We start from the raw sequence: 23,933 nt of genomic DNA on the forward strand, positions 1-23,933 counted from the left end.
GTGAGCTATGAGAAACATCTCGAATCATGTTATTTTTGCAGTCTCTCGGTCTGCTTATGGTTAAGTATTATGTAAATATCTGTTTCACTTGTAATGTATTTTGAATTGAGATTAATAAAGATATTAAATATGAACAGGCTTCTGTGCTATTTTGCTCCTCTGATTAAAATCTGCACAAGGAGGCTTTCTTCTTTATTGCTAAGGAAATGTCACTTGATCCTTCAATATTGATTCATAACATCAAAAGAAGGGAAGCTAAAAAGAGAACTTAAAAAGTTAAAGCAGCAAATATAAAGTTCAGTAATCCTGCCAAAATTATTTAAGCTTCAGTATTCATGGTGGGGATGTACATTTTATCTTTAAACAGAAAATTATATACTTATAGGACTTTAAAAAGCTACAATTTAAAAAGTTTAAAGAAATTAAATATTCTTATTTACTAAAAATTTATCTGCAGATGTTAAGTCGTCTATAAATACAAATGGAATTTGGAACAAGGACCTCAGAAGTGTTATAAACGTGAATGTGATTTCAAGAGCAGCCCATTTACAATATAGCTAATTAATAATATACAGTGAATGTGAGGTCCTGGAAATAGAAAAACCAGAATTGAAAACAACAAACATCATACAAGATTAAGAGTCTGATACAGAGCTACTCCCATGAAATTGCTGAATAGATAACATCTCCTGGTGACGCTTAAGCTTCATGGGTCACTTGTCAGTACTGAGAATATCTCCCGGCTGGCCTGTTTCTTTCTTTTTTTTTCTCTTAAATCGTGGGACTCCATGTATTCAGGTGCTTTCCTTTCCATAATTTCATCTTATTTCTTAAGATCTCTCTTATCCTAAAAGAGACACTCCACCTCCTTCAAGGAGGCTCCAGCTCCTTTTCATTTTAAGCAATCTACTGTTAATCATTAAGAACTAAGCAGCAAACACATACACACAAGTGTTATCAAAGTTCCAGAATCGTGAAAGTGCTGGGAAACCATCATTGTACTGTGGTTTATGCCTTCCTGTGTGTTCTTGGAAGCTCTGGTATCCTTGCTTTGTCCTCATTAAATTTCTAAGGGCAAATTGAATCTTCCTCCTTTCAGTACTTTGCCTCTCCCCTTCCTGTAATTCTCCCCTGTATCCTCTTCGCCAGTTAAAAAGGCCCCTTCTCCCTCACTAAACACCTCACTGGATGACAAGAAGTGAAGACTGTTTTCTTTCCACATAATCAGCCTCCTTCCTCCAAACTTCTCTCACATTCCTCTCCTCTGGTTCACTGTTCTTACATGACGGCAAGGCCCTCCCGGATTACAAGCAAACATTTGCTTAAATGCCTCCCTGTTACAGGGAATAATGGCAAAAGTTCTATATTTGCTTGGTACAACATATTAATATTTCAAAGTGTTACCAGGTACTTACCTGCATTTGATGCTCCTACCAACTCTGTATGGTTGGTGGGACAGTAGTAGGTGATTTTTAAAATGAGAAAAGTGAGGTTGAAAGAGGTTAGAGTAATACAATGAAAAACCTGGACTAAAATGGCTAAAGCCGTCACCCACATAACACTCCAGAATATTCCTTGAGTAAAGCTGATCTCAGCTAGATACTGGGGGGGAGAGGGGGGCGCGGGAACCACAATCTGATTAAATCTATACATACTTACCTATTAACAATGTGGTGTTCAACTAGCACCCAGAGGTATTTAGATTTTTGAAAGAGGATGTTTTATAACTTAAGTAGCTTTGTATTGGTGTAATTTCAGGTACCTTAATGAAATTGCCATTTATACATTAATATAAATCAAAATACATGTATTTTCAAAATCCTAATTATGGTCATATAACTCTTGGGCATAGATATACCTATACAAATAGCCTCAAAAGAAGCTATTGCAAGAGAGAACATTGGTTCAATAACATATGGTTAAAGGCACGCTTCGGAAAAGGCAATGGCAACCCATTCCAGTACTCTTGTCTGGAAAATCCCATGGATGGAGAAGCCTGGAGGGCTGCAGTCCATGGGGTCGCTAAGAGTCGGACGCGACTGAGCGACTTCACTTTCACTTTTCACTTTCATGCATTGCAGAAGGAAACGGCAACCCACTCCAGTGTTCTTGCCTGGAGAATCCCAGGGACAGCGGAGCCTGGTGGGCTGCCTGTCTATGGGGTCGCACAGAGTCAGACATGACTGAAGTGACTTAGCAGCAGCAGCAGCAGCAAAGGTATGCTTGTAAAGGAAGAAATGCTGATTTTTTTCTTTTAGAACTACATTTTAGCTCTAAGTAAAGATTATTATAATCTCTAGTATCATTGCCTTTTTCCCTCCAACCAAACTTGAAGTTTTACATATATGTCAAAAATTTTCTTGTGTTTTACTGTCGACTATACTCAAATGCCTAGCAAAACTAACAGCACTATCAAGTTTGACCATTTCTCTCCAACTCCCAGTAAAACCTTTGTATCACAGATGTGCACAAGCATGCTCAGGGCAAGTGTATACGCACCCCTCCGACACACACACACACACACACACATCTGTGCACAGATTCTCTTTCACTCCCACACATTATCATTGCCAACTAAGTAAATTGCAGAAGGCATCAGGGAGAATGTATTGGACACAGGCATCACCTGGATTACTTTGCTTTACATTACTGTCTCCCGACACCATTTGTCTTTGCCATTGTAAGGTCACAAAGGCATCGATTCCAAAGTGCTCCTCTGAGGTTGGAACGTGCCTACAAACTGCATCATGATAAAAAATTTAAAAGACACAACGTAGTTAAGTGGAAGGAAAAAGATGGACAATTAAACCTTCAGTTCCAGTTATAACTATCACTAACTGAAACCAAGCCACAGGTAAGAAGTCCAGGTGTTAGATATTTGAAAAGACTATCCCAATCCTAAAGGAGTATACAAGACATTTGGAGAGACAAAATTAAGACTTGAGAAGTTAAACCATAATAAAATTCAGGATTTGAAAAAGGCAATTGATAAGTGTTATAAAGCGATAATATATTTTTAAAAGACTACTTAATGATTTCTATAAAATTACAGAGTGACAGAGAATTTATTCAGGATTATGATAGTCTGAAAACAAACTAGAACAAAATGCAATCTGACCTGGATCTTGAAAGATAGCAAAGAATCGAGCAGCAGGAATACACATTATTTACATGTATAAATTACATCCTAATTTCCACTGAATTTTCATATAAAATTTCTCAATCTTCCCAAAGACACTGTGAAAACATTATCATTAATCATTCACTTTATTAAAAAAAAAAAACTTAGCACTTAGAGTAGTTAAATGGTTTGCTCAAGACCAGAAAACTCATACATATACTAATTCACTCACTCATTCTATTCTACTCCACAACCACCTCAGCAGTTATGAAATGCCAGGCACCTGGTACACAGCAGTGAACAAAGACCCTTTCTTCATGGAGCTTTCATTCTATAATATACTGAATGAACCCTGGATAAGCAGGAAGTAGGGACAAGTACACTCCAGACAAGTGAAACGTTAGGCAAGCCATGGAGCAAAAAGCACGTGGAACCTCAGAGACCAGTTACTATAGTCCTTTCATTCCTTTTGAGGTTTGAGAAGGCACAGTTTGAGAAAAATAGTTTGGAGACGTTCTGAGTTCTCTAAATATAATGTATGGCCATGAGCTTTAACCTTGATTTTGTAAACACTGGAAGCAATGGCACCCCTTAGGCAATACTTTAGGCATAAGATAACCTACCTTATTAATAGTAGTAGGTTAATGATAATAACACTTATTCATAACTCACCACAAGCCAGGCACTTTCCTAAACACTTCATGTATTAACTTGTAAAATTAGCACTTATTTTACTTCCAAATGTCTAAGAGGAAACTATGGACAAGAAGGTTAAGTAAGTTGCCCAAAGCCAAATAAGACAGCAGAGCCAAGAGATGAGCTGACTCTGCCTTGCAGAATGCAAGCTCGCAGCCACTTTGTGTCCCAGTGCATCTGTGGCAAAGAACACTTGAGGGGCATGAAGGGCAAGAAAAGACTACCAATTCCTTATCAACTAAGTTAACCCTGCATGAGGTTTTATTTTAAATTTAAAAGCTGTAGAAATAGAAAGAGGGGAACAGATACATAAATTAGGTTCAAAGAATAAATTGGATTAAATATTTTTAAAATAACTGCAAGTACAAGTACAAGCCTGGAAGAAAGAGTAGGAGAAGATGCTCCTACTGACAGGAATAAAGAAGTCGGTGGAGGAAACCAACTTGGAGTGGGAAATTCAGCAGTTCTGATCCACACCAGATGCTATCAAGATCCCAGGGAGGAAATGCAGAAATGGACTCAGGAAAGAAATAAGCTGGAAATATGGAGCCCTGTAAATTATCCTTGGTTCAGATGAATCTCCTTTGGAAAATGATGGGGTTAAGGTACGTGATTATTGAGGTCTCTTTTGCTTCTATGATTCTGTAACTTTGTAATTCTATAAGCAGAGAGCACTCTTTAAAAGATTAAGATGAAATTTTTTGGTCAAGATAATCCTTTTGGGCTTCTGCACTTATTTCTGAAACATTCTCCAAACTTCCTTGCAAATGCACTTTCAAAACATCAACTGTTGAATCAAAGAAAAACAACCTCCCACAACCATATTCTGACTTCTTAATAGTCAAGGGCTTAAAATAGGTGTTTCTCTTTGAAATGGATTCTTATAGACAAAATTAGAACTCAAAAATAATACAGGACCTTTTTTTTTTTTAAGGAGTATACCTTAATTTAGCATTCCCTATACCCAGAAAAATACAATGTATCTCATAAACTCTTCAACTACATATAGAAAAAGTTATACTTTATCACCACCAGCCAATAAACATGCAACCAGTGAAAAGGAAGATGGAAAGACGTCTAAATTGTTTTACAAATCCAAAAATTTTGATTCAGCCTTAAAACTTACAAAGCCATATGTAAATATCAGTATGGTTGGTAACCATGAAAAAAATGACAATCACTAGTTGAAATATGAACCGTGATTGTATTAGCCATGACTGTGTCTCTGAGTTGTGCTAGAAATACAGTGAAAATACATCATCAGGAAATACCTCCTGTGAGTTGGTTTCTGCGGAGCTGGGGACTCCACTAGAGGGCAACAGAGTGCGCTCAGAAAGCAATCTGGGCTTCAGGACTGAGTGTCTGGTTTAAGGTCACGAGTTGACTATGCAAGTCAGTCTCCAGTTCAAAACCACATTAGAACCCTGAATGCTTCTTGGTTTATCACACAATAAGTCTTGATAAAAGAATTCACATTTTAATAAGTCATATTGGCATTTTCATTCCCCAAATAATATTAATCTAAATGCTTTTTCATAAAAAAAATCTTCCTATAAAACTTAAACAGTGTAATGACTGTTGAACTAATTTTAAAAGGGTTTTTAAAAAATTAAAATGCACTATAAAACAGTTTGATATTTCAGTTTTTTAAATATTTAATGTTTAAATCAAAACACACAGGTAAATACTGCACTAACAACACTATCAAAATCTTACTATTATTGTTATCAGTTAAACTGGGAAGTTCATCTTTCAGTGTCATATCTTTTTGCCTTTTCATACTGTACATTGGGTTCAGAGAATGCACTGGTCATAGAAAACACCTTATTTCAACAACACAAGAATCTACACATGGACATCACCAGACAGTAAATACTGAAATAAGATCGATTATATTCAGTTCAGTCGCTCAGTCGTGTTCAACACTTTGTGACCCCATGAATCGCAGCACACCAGGCCTCCCTGAACATCACCAACTCCCGGAGTTTACCCAAACTCACGTCCATTGAGTCGGTGATGCCATCCAGCCAGCTCATCCTCTGTCGTACCCTTCTCCTCCTGCCCCCAATCTCTCCCAGCATGAGGGTCTTATCCAATGGGTCAACTCTTCACATGAGGTGGCCAAAGTATTGGAGTTTCAGCTTCAGCATCAGTCCTTCCAGTGAACACCCAGGACTGATCTCCTTTAGGATGGACTGGTTGGATCTCCTTGTAGTCCAAGGGACCCTCAAGAGTCTTCTCCAACACCACAGTTCAAAAGCATCAATTCTTCGGCGCTCAGCTTTCTTCACAGTCCAACTCTCCCATCCATGCATGACCACTGGAAAAACCATAACCTTGACTAGATGGACCTTTGTTGGCAAAGTAATGTCTCTGGTTTTTAATATGCTATCGAGGTTGGTCATAACTTTCCTTCCAAGGAGTAAGCATCTTTTAATTTCATGGCTGCAGTCACCATCTGCAGTGATTTTGGAGCCCAGAAAAATAAAGTCTGACACTGTTTCCACTGTTTCCCCATCTATTTCCCATGAAGTGATGGGACCGGATGCCATGATCTTCGTTTTCTGAATGGTGAGCTTTAAGCCAACTTTTTCACTCTCCACTTTCACTTTCATCAAGAGGCTTTTTAGTTCCTCTTCACTTTCTGCCATAAGGGTGGTATCATCTGCATAGCTAAGGTTACTGATATTTCTCCCAGCAATCTTGATTCCAGCTTGTGCTTCTTCCAGCCCAGTGTTTCTCATGATGTACTCTGCATACAAGTTAAATAAGCAGGGTGACAATATACAGTCTTGACATACTCCTTTTCCTATTTGGAACCAGTCTGCTCCATGTCCAGTTCTAACTGTTGCTTCCTGACCTGCATACGGTTTCTCAATAGGCAGGTCAGGTGGTCTTGGTATTCCCATCTCTTTCAGAATTTTCCACAGTTTATTGTGATCCATACATCCAAAGGCTTTGGCATAGTCAACAAAGCAGAAATAGATGTTTTTCTGGAACTCTCTTCCTTTCTCCATGATTCAGCGGATGTTGGCAATTTGATCTCTGGTTCCTCTGCCTTTTCTAAAACCAGCTTGTGATTATATTATTTGCAGCCAAAGATGGAGACGCTCTATACAGTCAGCAAAAACAAGACCGGGAACTGACTGTGGCTCAGATCATGAAGTCCTTATTGCCAAATTGAGACTGAAATTGAAGAAAGTAGGGAAAACCACTAGACCATTCAGTTATGACATAAATCAAATCCCTTATGATTATACAGTGGAAATGACAAGCAGATTCAAGGGATTAGATCTCAGAGAGAGAGTGCCTGAAGAACTATGGACACAAGTTTGTTACATTGTACAGGAGGCAGTGATCAAGATCATCCCAGAGAAAAAGAAATGCAAAAAGGCAAAACATTTGTCTGAGGAGGCCTTACAAACAGCTGTGAAAAGAAGAGAAGTGAAAGGCAAAGGAGAAAAGGAAAGATATACCCATCTGAATGCAGAGTTCCCAAGAATAGCAAGGAGAGATAAGAAAGCCTTCCTCAGTGATCAATGCAAAGAAATAGAGGAAAACAATACAACGGGAAAGATTAGAGATCTCTCCAAGAAAATTAGAGATATCAAGGGAACATTTCATGCAAAGATAGGCTCAATAAAGGACAGAAATGGTATGGACCTAACAGAAGTTGAAGGTATTAAGAAGAGGTGGCAAGAACAGAAGAACTATACAAACAACATCTTTATGACCCAGATAACCACGATGGTTTGATCACTCACCTAGAGACAGACATCCTGGAATGCAAAGTCAAGTGGGCCTTAGGAAACATCACTATGAACAAAGCTAGTAGAGGTGATGGAATTCCCATTGAGCTATTTCAAATCCTAAAAGATGATGCTGTGAAAGCACTGCACTCAATATGCCAGCAAATCTGGAAAACTCAGCAGTGTTCACAGGACTGGAAAAGGTCACTTTCATTCCAATCCCAAAGAAAGGCAATGCCAAAGAATGTTCAAACTACCGCACAATTGCACTCATCTCACACACTAGTAAAGTAATGCCCCAAATTCTCCAAGCCAGGTTTCAACAGTATGTGAACTGTGAACTTCCAGATGTTTAATCTGGATTTTAAAAAGGCAGAGGAACCAGAGATCAAATTGCCAACATCTGTTGGATCATTGAAAAAGCAAGAGTGTTTTAGAAAAACATCTACATCTGCTTTATTGACTATGCCAAAGCCTTTGACTATGTGGATCACAACAAACTGTGGAAAATTCTGGAAGAGATGGGAATACCAGACCACCTGACCTCCTGAGAAATCTGTATGCAGGTCAAGAAGCAACAATTAGAACTGGACATGGAACAACAGACTGGTTCCAAATCAGGGAAGGAGTAAGTTCAGGCTGTATATTGTGACCCTGGTTATTTAACTTATATGCAGAGTACATCATGCGAAATGCTGGGCTAGATGAAGCACAAACTGGAATCAAGATTGCCAGAAGAAATATCAATAACCTCAGATATGCAGATGACAGCACCGTTAAGGCAGAAAGTAAAGAAGAACTAAAGAGCCTCTTGATGAAAGTGAAAGAGGAGAGTGAAAAAGTTAGCTTAAACATTCAGAAAACTAAGATCATGGCTCTGGTCCCATCACTTCACGGCAAATAGACAGGGAAACAGTGACACACTTTATTTTTTTCAACTCCAAAATCGCTGCAGATGGTGACTGCAGCCATGAAATTAAAAGATGTTTGCTCCTTGGAAGAAAAGCTATGACCAACCTAGACAGGCATATTAAAAAGCAAAGACATTACTTTGCTGACAAAAGTTCATCTAGTTAAAGCTATGGTTTTTCAAGCAGTCATGTATGGATGTGAGAGTTGGATTATAAAGAAAGCTGAACACCGAATAATTGATACTTTTGAACTGTGGTGTTTGAGAAGACTCTTGAGAGTCCCTTGGATGGCAGGGAGATCAAGCCAGTCAATCCTAAAGGAAATCAGTCCTGAAGATTCATTGGAAGAACTGATGCTGAAGCTGAAACTCCAATATTTTGGCCACTTGATGCGAAGAACTGACTCATTGGAAAAGACCCTGATGCTGGAAAAGATCAAAGGCAGGAGGAAAAGGGGACAACAGAGGATGAGATGGTTGGATCACTGACAAGATGGACATGAGTTTGAGCAAGCTTCGGAAATTGCTTATGGACAGCGAAGCTTGGCATGCTCCAGTCCATGGGGTCTCAAAGATTCAGAGTTGACTGAGCAACTGAACTCAACAGTTATCCTTTGAATGCTTAACTATATTCCATACTGGACTTAAAACTTTTTATAATCTATATAGTTTTCCTATACTGACCCTGCAAAACTTTTATATGCATTTTATAAAGGGACAAATCAAGACTAAGACATGAAAAAACATATCCAAGCATATACAACTAACAAGGGATAAAGTTGAACTGAAACTATAGTATCTGAGGACCAGATTTCATGGGTGATTGAGGGGGCTAACCCACGGCTGGTGGAGTCCAGGAGAACTACTCGCATCTCTCCAGAATGAATCCCTATGCTAGTCAAAGATAGAAACATTCTCCCTATATACCTTATCACATAGTATAATTATACTTTTGTATATGTAATAAAACCATGGCAGTATTCCAGTTTACATAATATAAGTTATACATTGCCATATTTTCCTTGTCCTACAGCATCTTAAAAGTCAAAGTCGTATGAAACTTGAGAACCATTATCACTTTAAAAGTTTAAAATAGAGTAAAAGACAGTGCACCAATGTCCTATTGCTGCCATAACAAATCACCTCAAACAGTGAATTCAAACAAGACAAATTCATCTTAGAGTTCTGGAGGTGAGAAGTCTGAAATGGGCTCATTGGTCTAAAATCAAGCTGTGAGCAGGGCTGTACTCCTTCTGGAGATGTGCCTTTTCTGGCTCCTGGAAGCTGTCTACACTCCATGGCTGTATTTTCAAATCACACATTGGCCAGCTGACACTTTCTCATACTATCTCTCTCTAACTCTGACTCTCCTGCCTTCCTCTTCTATATATAAGGATCCTTATGTTTACATATAGCCCACCCAAAAAACCCAAGACAATCTCTTCATTTTAAGGTCTCTCACTTAATTAAATCTGCTATGTAAGAGATACTCACGGGTTCTGGGCATTAGGACATAGACATCTCTGGGGCCCTGCCCACCTGTGATAGCACAGTACACAGTGTCCCGCATATGGTGTTCACTATATATGCGAACTGCACATAGTGGTTAGGCTGCAGATGTATTCCATAAATCCATTTAGAATCAAACTTGTAACTGGATTGAATTATCCAGGTCCTGGGAAAGGAGGTACAAGAGAAAGTAACAAAGGTAAAACTGGCAGACCTCTGTAGTAAATCAGATGCAGGCTGCAGGCACAGAGAGTTGGAGTTAACTGTACATGCACAGCATATTAGTTTTGAATTCATTCTGCTACTCTCCATAATTCCATTCCGTATCTTTTCTTAACAATGGCAGTAACTGTGTAAAAGCAAATTCATGCTTATTTATGATTGATGAATTTTCATAGTTAGAAATCATAGATACAAACACCAAACACACTGCCTTAGCATATTGCAGAAGAAAAAAATAGAGTGTGGAGATTTAAACTCTCAGTTCCAGAGGCTGAATCTGACATTACTACCTGTGGGAGCTTTGGCAAGTGACTCAATTTCTGTGAATTGTTCTTAGAAATTAAAAATGGGGATAACACATAGCTTCCCTGGGTCAGAGAGTCCCTGGGTCAGGAAGATCCCCTGAAGAAGGGAATGGCTACCCACTCCAGTATTCTGGCCTAGAGAATTCCACAGAAAGAGGAGCCTGGTGAGCTACAGTTCATGGGGAAGCAAAGAGTTGGACACAAATGAACGGCTAACACTTTCACTTTTACACAAATACTAGTTATGATAAGACTCAAAATTCCAAAGCTGCTCCAATAATATTTTGACAAAATATAGGCTAGAAATAGTGCAACAGAGCAAAAACTTGGTTCTCCTGAAAGGGATTTTAATGGGAAATCAAGTTTAAAATAAAATAAAACCTCCCAAAGAGATATCATATATGCATTATGCACTGTGTTGGCCAAAGGAATAACAGAAGACCAAAGACAAACCACTTAGGGTACCAGAAATTTTGAAAGTCATGTCTTTAGAAAATCAATTAAAATCTATTAGCTTCCCAACTGATTTTTAAGTAGAATACCACTTAACCTCTAATTTCTACTTAAGTGTACTGGATGGCTCTTTCATACACTACATTAACAGCTTCAGTCTTTCCTGCTTTCCAATTCTAAATTTCTGTTTTTCCTATGTCACCCTTTCCAGTTAAGCCATCAATGGTTCCTAATGCCATTTCTCAACTGTGGTCAGAATCTTTCCTTGAGCTGAGAAGTGTGGGCTAGAGCACAGCAATTACATATATCCACCCATGTTTCTCTGGGCTTCCTTCTCTATATACTCTAAATGTAAGAGATGACTAGGTAATCAACTTGAAAAACAGTAGAACTGCAGTTTTATCCAAGCTCAGTACTGTCTCAAAGGATCTTGGGTGAGTTTGAAATGTCATTAAATATCCACAAATAACAGTTATAAATACTGCTTAATCTAAAATGACAGAAAGGAAAGGTTAAAAAGTCTGGCAGAGACTTCTTTCCACACTGGACAACTGGGTTGTAAGGAAATTTTAAGATTGCAGAGAGAATGTCAGAAAGAAAAACTAATAATGCTGTCTTTTTCACTTCTATAATTTTTAAAAAAAGAAAAGGGAATGCAATTATTTCTGGTAATATCAAAAGTGTAAATTTTCATCAACTCTGCAGAAAAATAACAATTAGGTTTCACATAGCAGTGTTAAAGTAGATTAAAGGAATGAGTAAACTTGTACCCAAATAGCACTGATTCTTTGCTGGGATTTTAACTGGTTATCTCACTTTTCTACCTTATTTAGTAATGGTGATGGAATCCTTTTAAAACAGATTATAAAGCGGTTTCTATGTCTAGCAAATGGATTATGGTTTAAAAGTGCAATGCCAAGATAGTTAAAAACAATTCTCGAAAAGGAAGGAGGTCCACAGGACAAATGATTTCCCTGCACGGCTCATGGGCTCACCCTGCCTGTAATGAGCTCCTGGATGAGGCTGGGGTGAGACATTTTCTTCTGGCTCTACTTAAACTTGCCACATTTCAGCTTTTCATTTTAATACAGAGGACATCAGTGAAATTTGAAATGGGAAGACCTTTTTCATTAATATACCACCCAAATATCTAGATTATTTGGAAAGAAGAAAGAAGATGTAGAGAAGAAACAAAGTAAAAAAGGAGAAAAACAGAAGTGAAAATCCTCTTGTGTATCAAGGTAAATACCACTTTATTATTTACCATGAGACCAAACAATAAGAAGTGTGCATCAAAATCACATACAGCAAGAGTCAGCTGTGGAGAAAAAAAGTCTTCTTTTTTGCCCAAATTCAAAAGTGTTCTTTGAGAATCAAGTCTGGATAAAATAGTATACCAGATATTATTAATACAAGAAACAAAAAGGAGTTAAAATCTCTCAGTCCATATCCTCTAGGAGCTTACAATTATTTAGGGAGATAAGTTTCATACTAAACTAATTAAAATGCAAAGCAAAAGAGGGTTGAAAGACAACAGAAAACAGGGAAAATAAATGCATATAATGTGTGCAAAGACTAATGTAAATTTCAACAGGACAAAAAATCTTATGGAAAAGGAAAATGCAAATGTAATATAAGTTCAATAAAGCAGTTATTTATATTCCAGTCCAGTTGATTAAAACACACAGACACCCCTACCCTTGGCATAAAAACAATTCAGAGAAACATGTTTACAGACTTCAATTAGCCTAGTACTAACAGCACTAAAGATGCATAGCAGAAGAAAATTCGAAGTAAGGATCTTAGGGAAAGCTACAGTTCAATTCTGGAGAACACATTAGCCATTAATCACAGTAGCCCAACACAGATATAGTAACAAAATAAATTTTCACAGCAGTAAACCAGCGTATCCCATTTGAATAGTTTATACCTTTTTCAGTTTAGCATCAGAAGAATCATCCCATTAAAATAAGATATTTGCAGTGGGATTATTTCCACATATGTGGCAAAACATGTTTAAACTTTTTGAAAGATTCAAGTCAGTGTTTTTCACTTTAGCAATAAAGACAAAGACTACCACTCAAGATAGTTGCTGCCAGCTACCTTAAGAACAATCTTCACCATAGTTCTTCATAAGACTTTGCTCCCCATTGTAGGCTCTCCTTTGAACCACACGCAAATCCCAAGCATTAAGCTGAATATTTAGCAAAGGCCACAAATAAACTTCAGAGCCCGCAATGACAATGAGAATCGCAACAGCTTCAGAGCCTGACACTAATTTACTGAGGCATATCAGGAACTCTTGGGAATGAAGTGTCTGCTAATTAGGCCACCATGAACAGACTCCCAAACCTTGACAAAGTTTTTCCAAACATCTGATGATGAACTTTGATTTATGGGCTGTCTAGGTAAAAATTGAACAGATGGTACCTTTTAACAATAATTGACACCTGAGTTTGTTAAGGATCTCAGTCTCTAGGAAAACATGTGGCTCTATAGAGGAAAACGACATAGAACACTTTTCGAGTCATCTACCTTATCTTTGTCTTCAACAACATCTGCCAAGACATCATCTGGATCTAGGATTCCTCCATCTGTGTATTCTAAGTGATGAATCTTCACCCAGTAGGCAGGATCCTGTGGGAGAACAACCAAGAACTTTCATAACTAAAGCCTTTTTTTATAATAAAAGGTAAAATACATTTTAATTTTAAAAATAAATTGACTCATTAAAAATACATTCTACTACTACTACTACTAAGTCGCTTCAGTCGTGTCCAACTCTGTGCGACCCCACAGACGGCAGCCCACCAGGCTCCCCCGTCCCTGGGATTCTCCAGGCAAGAACACTAGAGTGGGTTGCCATTTCCTTCTCCAATGCATGAAAGTGAAAACTGAAAGTGAAGTCAGTTAGTCGTGTCTGACCCTCAGCGACCCCATGGACTGCAGATTTCCAGGCTCCTCCGTCCATGGGATTTTCCAGGCAAGAACACTGGAGTGGGGTGCCACTGCCTTCTCAAAAAAAAAAAAAAAATACACTCTAGCAATAATAAAACTTTTAAACACCTAACACAAATGTTATCTGTTTATCTGTATATTTGTGGCAAGATTACCCTGTTTAAGTCAGTAAATCAAAGTATATATGTTTTAACAGTTTTCCAGGAAGTTATAAATGGCAATGGAAAAATAAGTTGCCCTAGCCATTTATACAGCATATTCAAGGAATTTTGAATAACCTTTGATTTAGGTAATACCCAGGGTGTCCCTGGTGGCTCAGATGGTAAAGAATCGCCTGCAATGCAGGAGACCCAGGTTCGATTCCTAGGTTGGGAAGATCCTCTGGAAAAGGGAATGGCTACGCACTCCAATATTCTTGCCTGGGAAATCCCATGGACAGAGTAGCCTGGTGGGCTACAGTCCACGGGGTCACAAAGAGTCAGACACGACTGAGCAACTAATACTAGGTAACCCCAGGAATAATCAGGAAAAGAAAGATCTTCTCAAAAGTACTTTCTGAAACTGAGATCCTAAAGCTGTAGGAAAAAATCAAAAGTTAGACATCTGTGATGGTAATAGCTATCATCTCAGGTACACAATTGCAATGAGATGACCAAAATCCTTTTCAACTTTTCACATCTCTGTGCTGTGCACATACCCTCGACTCTGAAACTGGCAATGGCATCTGAAACAAGAGCTCCAGCACTGATTTCCAATCCCCGAAGCATGGGAGAAACCAGAACCGTGTTCACAGTCAAATGCAGGTAGGAGTGCTCGCTGAATTGGGGTGGTGATTTAGGGGATTTCCAAGTATTGTTTTTATAAAAAATTGCTTCAGACTGTAAGGCTTCAGGAATTACGTTCCCAATTGGATACGTAGCTAGACACTGCTCAGATTCAGCTCCGTTACTTCTATACCACCTTTTTCTGGAAATGATATAGTAGTTATCCATTATAACGATAAGAACAAGAACCAATGAATGAAGAAAAACATTAATAAATAGTTTTTACCAAAATACTCAAGGCATAATCAGTTTGGTTCTGTGATGCTTAGAAAGGCCCTCAGTGTGGGTAACTTTTGAGCTATGAGCGCCTAGTATCTACTAAAGAAATGGATACCAGTTTGTAAGAAGACATAGGAATTCTTCTAAGCTAAAGCTCTAAGCCTTTACGACATGAATCTTTGTAAAGGGTAAGTCCTAACATAGCCCACAGAATTCAATTGCAGTTTCACAAAAACCAATAGAAGAGGTTGCTATATAGCCTTCTCTTTAGCTGACCCTGATAAAAGGCAAGGGCACACTATTAAATAATTTTTTAAAGCATCTATTTGGAGGGCTACTGACTGAATACATAGCTTTTCAGTAAGCCAACTTGATAAAATTATAGGCTTAAAAAATCTGAAGGAATCCTCCTTGGATAATCTTTCAAAACTTCAAAATTAAATTTTCTATAGAGTATCTAAAGAGGAACTCCAAATAGAATGATATTTTTTTTTGCTTCTATTACTAGACTTATAGTGTGGAAACATGAATGATTTATTAGAAAACAGCCCAATTCTATTTTGCCAGATAGAGATCACAAAGATATAAGCAGTGACTACACAACCAGGTGGAAAGGCATCCTTAGCTCAGATTCTTTGATCAAAGAGCTTTGACAACTCAAGGCTAATTGTGCTATTAAAGCTAAGTACAATACACTAGATTCTAAATAGGGAAGATACTGTGGCAGACAAAATGCCATATGTAATGGCCACTGGACTATATGTAAAAGAGCAAAATAAAACTGCCCCATGATCTTTGGCAATTCTACCTTTTTGGTATGACTATGCTACAAGGGCTTCCCTGGTGGCTCAAATGGTAAAGAATCTGCCTGCAATGCGGAAGACTAGGGTTTGATCCCTGGGTTGGGAAGATCACATGGAGAAGGGAAAGGCTACGTATTCCAGTATTCTGGTCTGGAGAATTCCATGGACTGTATAGTCCATGTGGTTGCAGAGTCAGACATAATTGAGCAACTTTCACTTTCACCATGCTACAAGCAATGTATTTCTCCAAATCTACATAGAACTTTAGCTAAAATCTATACAATATTGCATTTTTCCTTATAAAAATATTCCTCTTACCAAAAAAAAAGTTTCATTTATTTCCACTACTTCCAGTGAGTTTGTTTTCGATATATTACAGCTCTGTAGATGAAACTTGCTGATTTTAAAAAACTAAAGAGTAATTTTATATTCAATTATTTAAATCAGACATCAAGTTGTCTGCATTTTTCTCATACTGTTTGTAAAAGTGGATTTTATCACCTAAGACTAAGGTAAACAACTCAACCCAACAACTGGTGGTAGAAGTTATTAAAGTATATCTCTCTTCCTGCCTACAGAGAAAGAAAACCAAAGACTTAGATTTAAACCAGGGAAACTCAGCAAATAGCAGGGAACAGGATCTGATCAATGGCAAAGGGACGAGCAGACAAGAGGCAGCAAGATGGGTTGTTGTCCAGGAGGATGCCTCCCTCTCACTCACTGGAGTACCTAAGACCTTCTGGAAAGTCAGGCACTGGAGTTGAAACGAAGACATTCATCTCTGGTTTTGATTCAAAAATACAGAACTTACGTTTTACAAACTTAAATCAAGTGAAACAGTAATTTGATACATTTTTAAATCATATATTCAAATTCAATCGGAAAAAAAAAATTTAAGCCAACTACACGGTGCCAGAACATAAAGACTCTTTGCAATTTTAACTCTGCTCTACATTGATAATGCCATTTTCTACACTCCCAAAGAAAGAGTAAACTAATGACAAACACACATCTAATGCTGAACAAAAGCCAATGAGCTATACGAAAACTGTCTCAGTTAATATTTTGCACATCAAGAGAGAGAAATCAACACAGTATGTACCAACTGTGATTTTGTCCCCATGGCATTTTGGCCATGGTGTTATAGATCATTGTAAGAATGTGTGTGCAATATTAGCAGCCAATATAGCCATCATAAGGCCATAAATTTAACCTGACTCCTTTATGCATGTAAACATTTCCACCGTTACATCACAGTCAACATTTTGCATTTCATTTGCTTGGTTTTATTACCATCATGAATAAAACTGATGCAACATGAAAAGATGTTCACATATATGTCTTGGTTCACCCAATTAATCACTTGGAAAAGTTTACTCTGTTTTTCATAATTGTGACATTTAATCTACCTTTATATTGCACAAATATTTATAATATGTATTACTTTTCAATTATTTTGAAAATACCCCTAGTACACATGCTATGCACTAACTCATATTACTTATACCCCTAGGATCATTAAAGTATTGACGAATAACATACATTATGTTTCCTTTACTTCTGATAGTATCTTATCCATTTTTAAAATAATACACAGTTAACTTATTTCCTACTGGAATCTGAAAACTAAAAATAATCTAAAAGGATGAAATGGAAAATGAAATGAAAGTGTATGCATTATACAGAGAAGACAATTTCTGTGTACTTTTAATGATTGAGGTAGAAACTTTCAAAAAAGCACTGATATTAACAGCAACAAATATTCTTCACTGTGGGCAGTGACATAAAATTTGACCCCATACCCTAGAAAATTTATAATATCCAATGTTTTGAAGAACAATAATTTTCCACCTACAGTACATACAGGAGTTGACAGACAAACCAGATACTATGATGCTGTGACTACCAAGCACTGGGATTATACTGATGATCAAGGGAGAGTTTCTAAGCAAAATGCCTCTGGTACAAGAAGAGGAAAAAAATAACCTGCATGGCCCACAAGGCCCAGAGGCGAGGAGAAGAGTGCTGTGAAGAAAAAGCCCATGGATAGAGAAGGGCTGTGTTTATCAGTGAGCTGTGATTACCATGCTCAATAACATAACTAGGTTCTTTGTGGCTTCATATTTTCAAAAGAAAAATCTTAGCCCCTGGAACACAAGGAATGGAATACTACTTTAACTGAAGTTAATGGAAAATTAGAATTTTCCTTGTAGAATTTAACTTCATGAATCTGGTAGAATGTATCCATAAAATGAGATTTCACCATTTTTATCATTATCTTCATCATCACAGCAGATCATTTGTTTTAGTGCCAATAATAGGCCAGGTCCGACAGACACCACATGTTTTATATGGTTAAATTGCTTATCTCGCAACATAGTTAACAAAATAGTCATCATAGCTAACAATCCATTTTACAGATGAGGAAAGCAAGGCACCAGTAGGTGAACTTACTTACTGAAGGTCAAAGGCTAATGAGATAGCAGAGACAATGTGCATTTTTTAAACACAGAAAATAGTTTAGAGTAAAGAACTTAACAAAAAGCACAATTACCTTAGAAGGGAATCAGACCCATTTCTATGTACTAGGTAAATGGATCCAAGCAAGCTGGAGAATCCCATCAGTGAACCAGGAGGCTCCCTGGCCTCTGCACAGGGAACCACGTGAAGGTCAAAGAATAGAGGACACAGTGGGCAATAACGGAAGGCCCCAAAGTCTTTGTGTGTCCATTGTTTCACAAGTGAGAAGCTTCAGGGCATAACTGCTCACGATCATGACATTAAAGGTTTGGGAAGCAATGGAATAAAGAGCAGAAAGGGAACTTGAGGTATCACAAGTTGGATAGAAAGTTAGGAAGTTTTATGTGCATTCACATTTTAACTAACTACTTCTTTCATACTCCTCTGGGGTTACTCTCCATTCTACCCCAGACCAAAAGAGAATCAGATGCCCCAGAATCAGATGTACCCAGGAAACAGAGAGCAGTCAGAGCAGGGCTGAAGACTATTTAGGACAGGCAGATAGCAGGAGTCTCCGAATAACCAATCAAAGACAGTGTTGTTGCCGTTGCTGCGTCGCTTCAGTCGTGTCTGACTCTTAGCAACCCCACGGACTGCAGCCTACTAGGCTCTTCCATCCATGGGATTTTCCAGGCAAGAGTACTGGAGTGGGTTGCCATTGCCTTCTCCGAAAGACAGTGTAGGGAAGAATTATTCCCAGAAATGATACCGGAGCAAAAGCTAGCAGAGCAGCACTGATACCTGAAAGGAAGAATTAAGACAGAAAGGGGGCTTTCCCGATAGCTCAATTGGTAAAGAATCCACATGTGATGCGGGAAACCTGGGTTCAATCCCTGGGTTAGGAAGATCCCCTGGAGAAGGGAAAGGCTACCCACTTCAGTACTCTGGCCTAGAGAATTCCATAGACTGTATAGTTCATGCGATCGCAGAGTCAGACACAATTGAACGACTTTCACTTTCACTTTTTCAAGACAGAAAGGGTAACACTGACTACAAAGCTTATAAGCTGGCCCTGAACTCAGAACAGTGTTCCACGTTACTGAGATAAATCAAGCACAAACATGAGAAAAAATCAATTAGGAAAAGAATGTGAGCTGATGCCACTTTGGTCAAGTACGTTTCCAAAGAAACCAGGAGAACTAGAATGGAACCAAGGGTTTTTAGACTGGGTTGCAAGTAATAATACCTGGTGAATTTAACAACAAAATTACAATTAACATATAATTTATATACAAAGTGAAGATGAATCAACTGATATGTAAATTCACGGCCAGTTTTAAAAATCTATGACCCTACCAACAGAAACTTGATATAGCCATACTAACATCAGATAAACGAGACTAAGTCACATTACTAAAGGTAAAAGGGGATGTTTCATAATAATTTAAGGATCAATTGGAAAGAAACTGCTAAATTTATATGTACCCAATACAATTTCAACATATACATTGCCAAAATAGATAATAAACACACACATACATGCACACAAAATCACAATCAGTGGGAGACTTTTAATAGGAAACAAAAAGATCAGTAAAATATAAATCTGAACACTATTAACAAAGTGACCTTATTTATATCACATATATACAAAACACTGTACCCCCAAAAGACTAGAAAACACATTCTTTACAAGTACACATGGAATAACAAATTTCAGAAGTCTGGAATTATTCAGAATTTGCACTCTAATCACAGTGGAATCAATGACAAAAGGAGACCTAGAAAAGACCTGGCTATTTGGAAATTAAGAAATAAAGTTCTGAATAAAACAGGTTAAAAAATAAACGGAATTGGAAAACAGTTTAACTTAAAAATTATTAAAATAACATAAAAATATAGGGTGCAGCTAAAGCAGTGCCCAATGGAACAATTATGGCCTTTACTGCAAATATTAGCAAAAGCTAAAGCTAAAAGAAAAGCTAAAGCTATGACAAACCTAGACAGCCTATTAAAAAGCAGAGACATCACTTTCCTGACAAAGGTCCTTACAGTCAAAGCTATCATTTTTCCAGTATTCATACATGGATATGAGAATTGGACCCATAAAGACAGCTGAGCACCAAAGAATTGATGCTTTTTAATCGTGGTGCTGGAGAAGACTCTTGAGAGTTCTTTGGACTGCAAGGAGATAAAATTAGTCAATTCTAAAGGAAATCAACCCTGAGTATTTATTGGAAGGACTGATGCTGAAGCTGAGACTCCAACACTTTGGCCATCTGATGCAAAGAGCTGACTCACTAGAAAAGACTCTGATAATGGGGAAGATTGAAGGCAAAAGAAGAAGGGGAATGGCAGAGAATGAGATGGTTAGATAGTATCAATGAATATGAATTTCTGAAAACTCCAGGAGACAGTGGAGGATAGAGTAGCCGGGCATGCTGCAGTCCATAGTGTCAGAAAGAGTCAGGCACAACTTAGTGACTGAACAACAACAAAAAGCCAAGAAGGAAGGAAAGAACAGCAAAGACAGAAGGAGGAAATAAAGAGAAAAATAATCAATGAGTTAACAAATACAAATCAAAGTTGGTTATATAAAAAGCTTGATAAAATTACTGATAAGTAAAAAGGAGAAAACATGAATTTCCATATTAAGGAAAGAGAAAAACAATACCATCTTAGATTTCATAGATAAAGAAGATATTGTAAAAACTTGTAGACTTCCAAAACTGACAATTTATAAAATTGAACAAATTTTTACAACAAACTTGTTTAAAGTAAACAAATTCTTTGAAAAGTACAACTTGCCAATACAGACAATAAAAAAATATATACATGGACAACAGTAAGGAGGTTCCTTCAAAAACTAAAAACAGAGTTACCATATGATCCAGCAATCCCTCTACTGAGTATATATTCAAAAAAGACAAAATCTCTAATTCAAAAAGACCATGTACCCCAATATTCATAGCAGCAATATTTACAATAGACAAGACATGGAAGCAACCTAAATATCCATTGACAGATGAATGGATAAAAAAAAAGGACATGGTATACATCTACAATGGAATACTACTCAGCCATAAAAAATGAAAAATGGCCACATGCAGCAATAATGGATGGACCTAGAGATTATCATACCGAGTGAAGTAAGTCAGAGAGAGAAAGACAACATATAACAGACATCACTTACATGTGGAATTTAACAGATAACACAAATGAACTTATATACAAAGCAGAAATAGACTCAGACAGGGAAAACTTACGATTACCAAAGGGGAAAGGGTAAGGGGATGGTTAAATTAGGATTATGGGATAAACAGATATACACCATTTATATATAAAACAGATAAATAAGAATTTACTGTACAGCACAGGGAACTATATTCAATATCTTGTAATAACCTATGGATGTGTGTTCAGTTGCTTCACTCATGTCTGACACTTTGCGACCTCATTAACTGTAGCCTGCCAGGCTCCTCTCATGGGATTCTGCAGGCAAGAATACTGGAGTGGGTTGCCATGCCCTCGTCCAGGGGATCTTCATGATCCAGGGATCCAACCCGTGTCTCTTAAGTCTCCTGCATTGGCAGGCAGGTTCTTTACTGCTAGTGACACCTGGGAAGCCCTGTAATAACCTATAATGGGAAAGAATCTGAAAAGTTTGTGTATAACTGAATCACTTTGCTGCACATGTTAAATTAACACAATATTGTAAATCAACTATACTTCAAGAAAAAATAGAAACTGTACATGAAAAACCAATTTTAAAATTTACTATTTTAAAGCTTTCTTATAGAGAAAATGCCAGGCTCAGATTACTTCATAGAAAATGTCCCTAAGGTTTAAAGAAGAAATAGTGTCAATCTTATAAAACACTTCTGAAAACTAGAAAAGAAACTTTTCCAATCTCATTTTATATGGACAGCATAACATTGATACCAACACTTTAGAAGGACATTACAAGAAAATTATAAAATTTTGCATATGGATACATATCTGTAACTTAAATGAATAAAGCATTAGTAAATCAAATTCAGTGATGTATATAAAGGATGACACACAGTCACCAAGTGGGATTTATTCCAGTAATGCAAAAGTGGTTTAAAATTAAAAAATCAACTAAGGCTATTCACCAAATGAATAAGGAAGAATAAGGATAAAAATTATATAATCACTACAAATGGATGCAACACAAGCAACTGAAACTGTTCACCACCAGTTCACAATAACTTTTTAGTGAACAAAGTAAACCTGTAACTAAACAAAGCAAGAAAAAACAAAATTTTTTAAAATGGTAACAATTATAATGGCATCATAAAATCATATACTTAGAAACAAGTCTAGCAAAAATGTAGAAATCTTCTATGTTAAAACCCACAAAATATTGGGGAAATTTAAAGAGGTATTTTATGAATGGAAAGATTCAAAAATGTAAAGATTTTGATCTTGCTCAAATTAACAAGGTTAGGGTTAGGATTGTGAGGATCTGGGACAATCAGGATTCTCAGATACTGACGATGTGAGTATAAATTTATACAACTGTTTTGGAAAATACTGGCAGTATCTGAACATAAACGTGGCAAAGAATTGAATATAAACATTCATATAGTTTAGTTATTCTACTCTCAGGTATATACATCCAGAAGAAATGAATATTGATATGCAGAATTACCAAAAAACATGTATTAGAACATTCATAGCAGGATTATCCCTAATACCTAAAAATCTGGAAATAACCCAAAAATCTATCACCAGTAGAATGGACAAATAGCACGTCCATGCAATGGAATACTAAATGTCAACAAGACTAAACTCAAATTTTATAAAACTATATAAGTGGATCTTACAGCACCACATTGAAACAAAAGAGACTAATACCAAAAAAAGTACATACTGTATAATTCCAGGTATAATAAGCTCAAAAACAGGCAGTATTAATTGACACTGAAGTCAGGAGATTGGTTACCTCTGGAGAGGGGAAGGGCAGTGAGTGAAAGATACACAAAGGGGCTTTTGGGGCAATATTCTATTTCCTGATGTGTATGAGAGTCCCTTGGACTACAAGGAGATCCAACCAGTCCATTCTGAAGGAGATCAGCCCTGGGATTTCTTTGGAAGGAACGATGCTAAAGCTGAAACTCCAGTACTTTGGCCACCTTATGTGAAGAGTTGACTCATTGCAAAAGACTCTGATGCTGGGAGGGATTGGGGGCAGGAGGAGAAGGGGACGACAGAGGATGAGATGGCTGGATGGCATCACTGACTCGATGGACGTGAGTCTGAGTGAACTCCGGGAGTTAGTGATGGACAGGGAGGCCTGGCGTGCTGTGATTCATGGGGTCGCAAAGAATTGGACATGACTGAGCGACTGATCTGATCTGATGCTGGCTGTAATTATTTGTACACGTTTCTGTGTGATATACTTTTAAAACTTCATATAAAAATGGAAGGAACTTTTTGCTTCAAAAACTGATTTTTTTCAAACTGAAACACCTACTGGTTTCCTTCGCACAAGACATCTCTACAGATAAACAAATGCAGATCACTAAAAAGCTGTTTAGAACAAGTTTCCTTAGAAATTTAAGAACAAATCCTCAGGCACATAAAAGAAATGCAGGATTCCCAAAAGATGGGGAAGCCAGGTTATCCCACCAACAGAACAGGCAACTCAATGACCACCAGTTACTCAAAATCTCTAAGA

At 37.4% G+C, this 23,933-nt stretch overlaps 1 protein-coding gene across 13 annotated transcripts in view; it reads right to left on the reverse strand.

Annotated features, from left to right (window-relative positions):
* PARD3B (par-3 family cell polarity regulator beta) overlaps positions 1–23,933 on the reverse strand; it is a 1,159,019-nt gene that overhangs the window by 991,043 nt on the left and 144,043 nt on the right. For 12 of the 13 annotated variants that reach the window (XM_086344421.1, XM_086344496.1, XM_086344507.1 and 9 more), the window contains one exon: positions 13,501–13,602. In XM_086344421.1, the coding sequence (XP_086200547.1) occupies positions 13,501–13,602 (102 nt within the window). Of the gene's footprint in view, positions 1–9,970; positions 9,990–13,500; positions 13,603–23,933 lie in introns of those variants that run through there. The other variant, XM_086344486.1, reaches the window with a different exon arrangement.

This window comes from Bos grunniens, chromosome 2, assembly GCF_055505025.1.
Source record: "Bos grunniens cultivar Pamir isolate PY7600 chromosome 2, Bosgru_T2T1.0, whole genome shotgun sequence".
NCBI classification, from domain to species: domain Eukaryota; kingdom Metazoa; phylum Chordata; class Mammalia; order Artiodactyla; family Bovidae; genus Bos; species Bos grunniens.